The sequence below is a fragment of the Myodes glareolus genome, chromosome 12, assembly GCF_982192425.1.
Source record: "Myodes glareolus chromosome 12, mMyoGla1.1, whole genome shotgun sequence".
NCBI classification, from domain to species: domain Eukaryota; kingdom Metazoa; phylum Chordata; class Mammalia; order Rodentia; family Cricetidae; genus Myodes; species Myodes glareolus.
Genome location: NC_142037.1, coordinates 23390200 through 23397720, shown reverse-complemented (window position 1 = coordinate 23397720; position 7521 = coordinate 23390200). Strand labels below are relative to the sequence as shown.

The 7521-nt window shown below is 42.9% G+C and overlaps 1 protein-coding gene across 4 annotated transcripts in view; it reads right to left on the bottom strand.

The window, feature by feature from the left end:
- Positions 1–4908: 4908 nt before the first annotated feature.
- The window catches only part of Fgf9 (fibroblast growth factor 9), a 34194-nt gene continuing 31581 nt past the window's right edge, over positions 4909–7521 (bottom strand). For all 4 annotated transcript variants that reach the window (XM_085698613.2, XM_085698616.2, XM_085698614.2 and 1 more), the window contains exon 3: positions 4909–6106. In XM_085698613.2, coding sequence (XP_085554739.1) covers positions 5861–6106 — 246 coding nt within the window. In that variant the 3' untranslated portion in view covers positions 4909–5860. The remainder of the gene's footprint in view (positions 6107–7521) is intronic.

Below are 7521 nucleotides of genomic sequence, written 5' to 3'. Positions count from 1 at the left end.
AGCCAATTCTCCAGCCCTTGGGTGTTTTGTTTTTTTTTAATTACATTAGTTTGTGTGTATGTATATGTATGTGTGTGGTCATGAACATGCCACCATATACTTGTGGAGGTCAGATGACAACAGGAGGAAGCTGGTTCTCTCCTTCCATCATTTCAGTCCCAGGGACCAAACTCAGGGTTTCAGGCTTTGCGGCAAGTGACTTTACCCACTGAGCCACCTCTGGCAAGTGACTTTACCCACTGAGCCACCTCACCGGCCCTTGAGGTTTGAGGCTTTTTGTCTGCTTATTGTCTGGGTTTTTCTAATAGTTATTTCATGGATTTGGTTTTTATTTTGAGAGTTTTGAGGCAGTCTCGTGATATAGTCAAGACTATCCTGGAACTCATTAGCCCAGGCTGGCCTCTAGCTGACAGAAATCCTCTTGCTTCAGCCTCGAGGGCACTGCAGTGGCAGGTAAAATCCAGGCACAAGACCCAGCCTGTTCTTGTCTTCCATCCCCTGTACCACACTATATCATGCAGCTATTACCCAATGTGTATTTAAAGAATGGACCGAATATCTGAAAGACGGTGCTATATCTTCACCTCTCTTGTTTTAAGTCTTTTTTGTATTGCAATTCTTCCTGTGATAGTAAGTCAACGTGAGAAGAAATTTTAAGTGAGTATTGATCAGTATAGTTGAAGGGACTACCTTTGGATAGAATCCATAAGTAACAAATTAACACCAAGAATGAGAGATATAGCTAAGTCCTGGAGGTGGGGATGGTCAGAGGCCAACACTGGGGCCTCTTCGTCTCCAGGAATCCAGTCCTCCTCAAGACTGATGAAACCCTGTGAGAGTCCCCAACTCAGCCACTGTGTATCAGGAAGCAGTGCGACCAGCCCCTGTTCCCAACAGACAAGGTACCTTTGCAACATAAGACACAAGAGAACATGCAGCGACCTCTTCTGTAACTCCTGCTCAGGCCTCACATTTTACCTTTGACCTTACTATCCAGGAGGCCTCTAGGTCTGGATCATGTGCACTTCACTGTTCACTGTCCTGAACCTCCCTTATCCCAGGATTCAGAACAAACGCCGTGCCGTGGTCTTTTCTTAGTCTCTGCGGTCGCCATCAGTGACTGCGTCTTATCCCCGGTGCCACTTCGCAGAACGGCAAGATGAGAGTGAGGGAGAAGAGCGGAAGGGAAGAAAATTGGAGGGAGACAGAGTTTCTCAGCTGGAGAGCACAGGAACATTTGGAGTATTGCTTGCCTCTGAAAGAGCAGGACAGCAGCCTCACAGACAAGGAAAAGCCCCTAGTGGTAAGCAGAAGAAATCACACAAAGCTGCCGTATGTCGGGGCTAGACGCCAGAGGCAATGGCCAGGTGGAGCCTACAGAATGTTTTTGCAACATCCCAGAAAAATGGTTAGGAAAGAGCCTGCATAAATGCTCAAAAAAAAAAAATAGGTCCCTCCAATGTAAGCCATGAGCATTATCAATAAAGCTGTCCTTCCCTGTGTGAGGAGGGAAAAGCAGCCCTTGAGTTCTAGATGCTCTCATTATACAATCTATTGTTTTAACTCCTCAGCTCCTGCCGGCTGGTTTTCCTGCCGAAGTCCACACATTGCAAGGGGAACCAACCATAACCACAAACATAATTTAAAGATTTCAGGGGAGTACACAGGACAGAGGCCAACTCCAACCACGATTTGCCACTGGCTTTTCAGATATTCAGTAAGTATTCCTAATTTGAATTGTAACATTTTTTTTTTTTTGCAATGCAAGCTGAGATACAGCTGGAGAACAACGGGAATTCTTAGAATGCCCTAACTATTAACCAAAATAGCCAAGAAGGCTCACCACCACATGTCTGACCCAAGGGCGGTCCAGCCGTCTCATGACCTGACAGCCATGACCGTGGACCTTGTTAGGATGGTTACCGCCACTCTCTTCCCAAAGGAAAATATAGCGGGATCTAATTTTCTGCTGCTGTTGTTGTTGTTTCTGTAGCTTCTTTCCTCGTGAAGATTAGGTCGCATTGTCAAATATCTTTCTAAAGATCTAAGGGCAAGACAGAAGTATGCTAGAAGGTTTGTTGTTTTAAGTGGGGGGATGTAAAAATCAGTTTTGAGAGTCTGTTCATACGTTTTCAGCCTAACTTTCTGTGATCGGGGTCCACTCTACAAGCCTGAATCCCTGGATTTTGGGTTGTCTCCTGGAGAAGGCAGAGACTGTGTTGTTACGATTCTTCCCCACTCTACTTTCAGGTATAAATTATCAGTCCCCGCAGGTATGCAGAGCGCACAGGCACACACACACACACCAAAGGCGGGGCCTTTGGTGGCTCACACATCCTTTGAACTCAGCTGGCATTTTGCCCACCCACCCACCTCCCCCACTTCATTGCTCTTCTGCGCACGTGACCACAGGCAGTGCAAATCTAAATCTGGCACATTTCAAGGTCAAGTGATGCAGTGAACAGAATCTAACCTCGAACAATCACCCAATCACCATTGTCCACTTATCTGTCCAAAACAAAACAAAACAAAAAAAAAAAAAACGTGCAGGCACGCTGCCTATACTCACTCCGAGTTCATATTCACCCAGGAAGATTCCTGGCTGTTTCATCAATTGCTCACAGGGTGGGGATGGGAGGAATTGAATGTGTTTTTTTTTTTTCCTCCCCGCTCTCCACACTCCCCCAACCCTTCAATTCATTTTCACCGCATAAGCAAGCTGTAAAGGCAGAGAGACTGTTAAACTTTCTCTGGCTCACACAGGCAAAGAATCTGAGGCACCTCCCAAATGGACATCAAGTAAAAACTACCAGTTTTCCAAAGTCTGAAATGATGTATTTACACAGAGTACACAATCCTGCATGTGCTTACATACAATTACAGATTATCGCGTAAATAACACAATATCGTCGTGTTAATGAGATGAAATAGTGAAAAATGCCACCAACTGAAGCCATATTTTATCCACAAAGCAGGACCTGGCAGGGCAGGTTCCCCAGTGCTGACCTGGCATGTCCTTCAATACTGCATTGGGACATTTGCATGACAGATGGGAAGGTGGTTCAGTCCACCCTGGCTAAGTCTTTGACCATGATGCCAGTGTTGGCACCAACAAGAGAATCGTTTGGCTATCTGAGCATCTGTTTGTGGGCTGGAATCACCCAGCCCACGGTGGCTTGGGGCTGCCATCCAACAGGCTTTGCAGCTCCTATAGCAGGAACCAAACAGGAGGCGAACCCAACACTGGGAATGATTTGTCTACTTCCCAGGATCGTACTCACATAGAAACCCTGAGCCATCTTCTCTCCCACAGTGCCTATTGACATAAATTGCATACATCAATATTTATTTATTTACAGACCATTACAGTTTATTGTACTGGTTACCAAAAGCACACAATAGTTTGCTTTAAAAAAAAAAAAAGTACCAAAACAAAGTTCAAAAATAGACATTAGAGTAGCGTTTGCTGGGAATGCATATAAATTTTCAGTTTTTGCACAATTATTTATTTTTCTTCTGAGCTGATTTTCTGGAACGCCTACTAGGGTGTGGCTATTAATGGCTCTCTTTTAAAATCTCTTCAGATATTACAGCCATGACTTCCTGTGAACCTCGTTCTTTCCTGTGGTCAAAACACTGAATCCTTTTCAGCAAAAATAAAATAAATGCTTTTGGAAAATGGAAGTCTGAATATGTATACATCTTAGCAGCAAAGAATTAAATAACAAAGAAGAACACTGCTCAAAACTCAATACAGCACCTGTTTAGAAACTGAAAGGGGGATCCAGAGAGTGTGCGTAAGGAGGACCTTCTGCTCTTTATCCTATCAGCTACCTCACAGAGCTTCAGGGTCCTCTCTCTGAGATGCCTTTTAGTTCCAAAGACCTTCAGCTCTTCCCTGATGCTTGCCAGCAGGGTCCGTCACCACGTGTTCCTGCTTGGACCACAGAGGGCTACATGGATTTGCTCACGACAGGAAGTCAGGAGTTCACAACAGCTCCGGCTTGCCAGTGACATGCTTTCACGTCCCATCGAGAATGTGCATCCAAGCAAAACAAAGCCAGGATATCGCATCTTAAAATTAGCTGCAGAAATTCGAACACATTTTTGAACTGTCACTTTCAATTTCCCAATGTCAGCTGGCTGGAAAGTGAAAGTGTGTTATAGGTTTCTTTTTCTTAAATATCGCTTTAAGAATTTGGCTCATTTCACCTTCGTACAGAGTGAGAAATGGTCTCCCTTGCCCAACAGTGAGTTCTAGAATGTTCACTCTCAAATAAAGCTGCATTCTCAAGCTTTTCAGTATAGAATGTAAGAAAAGGTTTTGTAAACAGTGTTCTACACAGCAACCTCCTCTCTGAGCACTCTTGAAGACCGATTCAGAAAAGAAAGCACAGGCAATGAGTACAGTACCCCTCTAATGTCATTACTGATAAAGATTTATTGGTTTCATGTTGCAAGTTTTACTTGAAGGGTACTAGCCCTGTGTAATTATGACAGTTCATACCATATGCAATCTCCATAAAAGATGTTGTAATGGGCCCTAAGGTCCTTGTATAATTCCATATTTGATAGCCAAGACACAAATAAAAAGTTTACAAGAATGATCCTGTTCATCTGACTTTTGCCTCAAAAGAGAGAGAGAGGAAGAGGAGGAGGAGGAGGAAGAAGAAAAAAAAAATCTGTACTACGTAAATGTTTTTCCACTCCCTTGGTAATTTTAAATCAGTGCCATGTTTGATGTTAGTCTTGTTGTCGTGGACGTGGTCTGAAATTAAAAGGCATAGTTATTGCTTAGCTTTGGTACCCTCTGCAATAGATTGAAACAAGTAAGGCATACGCCAGCCTTCGTACGCTCCAAGCCCCAGTTACAGTGAGTTACGAGAGAGGAAAATTACAGACACGGAATGAAGGGTTGAGACCCAGTTTATCTTTAATCCTCTGGAGTAAGCTATGAAACAAGCGATCTGAAGAGTGAATACTCAGTGTCGTGAGCGATGTGCAGAAGTTTACAATAATATGGGCACAAAATAGATTGTCGCCTTTAGTACATTAGGGCCATTAGAATTTCTTGGATACCTACTTGCATGAAGTTACCACAGGTTCATAGCCGACTTTGCCATTTAACACCTACAGAGCCTAAAGCTTCCAAAATGCCTATCTGGCCTGTACATATTTCATTAAAAATAAACTCTATATAATAAATAAATATATAAAATAAATAAAATGTTGCCTTTGGAATCTCTATAAATAAATTTAACCTTTTTTCTTTTTTTCTTTTTTTTCTTTTTTTCTTTTCTTCTTTCTTTTTTTTTTCTTTTAAACTAAGAGGTCTTTGCTTTGAGTTCACTGTATGATATCAGTGAGAATGAACTGACAGTCTTTTCAGTGAGACTGCGCCCTCCACGCCTGTGGAAAGACGTGCTCCCTTGAGCAGGCCACCAGCCAAAAATCCTGATGAGTTGAAGTATGGCAGCTGTGCTGATATAGGATGAAGTTCAACTGATCAAAAATGTAAAAGCATGTCTATTTCCCAGCATGCATCAGGCCGCTGTCCTCTTGGCGCGCTGCTGTCCCCCTCGCCTCCCCCGCTCAGGTACTCACACCCTCTCACGCAGCCTCTCCCCTGCTTTCACAATAAATCAAGCAAGTGGCCCCAGGCAGCCCTCCAGGAGGACCAGCCCATAAGTGCAGAGCAAATCAGCAAGTCCCCATCCAAGCTTCCATCATACATATGCATGCGACAAAGTTTGGCAACAGTGGAGCTGAGGTGACGGCCCTGCTAATCAATAAGAACCCACCGCAGGAAAGCATTGATAGTGGTTATGTTTTAAGGGCTCAAGTGAAGACACTGTCTTTGTCAACTTTGGCTTAGAATATCCTTATATAGTTCAGGTACTTTGTCAGGGTCCACTGGTCTAGGTAAAAAATGTGTAAATTTCTGGTGCCGTTTAGTCCTGGTCCCTTCTCTTGGAGTCCCATCCTTATTTAATGCAACATAGTATCTCCTTCCGGTGTCCACGTGCTTGTACAGGTTGGAAGAATAGGTGTTGTACCAATTCTCTTCAAACTGTTCTCGGAACACACACTCTTGTGTTAGTTTTTCCTGTCAAGGAAAGAGGAAAGGAGATAAATACATTGTAAAATGTAGCTGCCTTGTCAGAAAGCAATAGTCCCCACTGTTATACACAGGTTCAACCCCGTTGATCCTAGAAACTTTACACCAGAATACTTTTAAGCTTCCTTTCTTTTGGATTTTGAAATATCTGCATATGCAAAATGAGATGTGTAGGCTAGGGGACCCATATCTAAACGCTAAATTCACTTATGTTGCAAATATACCATCTATGCACATCCCAAAGGTAACTTTACATCATATGTTTTCACTAAAATTCTCACAATATGGAATTTTCCACTTGGGACGTCTTGTTAGTGCTGAAAAGAAATGTTTACATGTGGGGATATTTCAGAGTTCAGACTTCCAAACCAAAGATGCTTGAGCCATGTAAGCCTTATAAGAAAATCATTTTTTCTTTTAAACTTTATTATTTAAAAAATTGAAAGAAAAAAATCACACATGGAAACTGACAATTGAAAAACTACATGATTCCGTGAACTTCTATACGGTTAGATTTACTGTCAGTATGGAAGCTACGTGGTCTCACACTGGATTTTATACTTCTACTATCAAATAAAATTTATATACTTCACCACCACCAGAAACAAAAAATTCATTTTAACTACTTCAATGCATTTTTCAAAAACTGTTTTAACTCTGTCAGGTTAATGACATTTGAATTTCTTATTCAAGATGGCGAAACCGCAAAAGAGTCTAAACATTTTGGAGATTGGGAGAAAAATCATAATGCTGAAATTTTTTTTAGACAATATTCACACTAATTTTTCACAATTCAATGGAGAAACATCAAGGACAAAGTCAAGAAGAAGGCAGCACGTGGAGGAACATGAAAACATCCAATCTGCTGACAACATCCGGCCGACGCTCTTGTGGGTCCCTTCCACGGCAGTCATATGTTCAAAGGACAACCGGCCCAGTGAGCCATTCTCATTTTCGCCACAGGATTTGGGTAGTAACCTCTCTGGTAGGGAACTGCCCGAGTGGAGACTCTAAGAGCCACCTCGCTGTCAATACACTTTTATAAAGTACTCACCATAGCCAACGATGCCTGCAGTGTTAACAGTAAGTGACACCGTGGGCACCCTGTTGCACGGATTACTCTCTACGGCCTCGCGTCCCCCTCCAGCTTCAGTGTGCAGTACATTCCCGAGAATGCATTATCGAAGCCTCTACCCTTTAACATTATGAGCTCAAAATTTACAGAACAGCTGTTTCTAAAATCCCTAGGAGAGCCAGGCAGGGGGAGTGTGCCTTTAATCCTAGACTCTGTAGGCAGAGGCAAGTGGATCTCTGAGTTCAAGTTCAGCCTGGTCTACAGAGTAAGCTCCAAGACAGCCACGGCTACACAGAGAAACCCTGTCTTAAAAACAAACAGACAGACA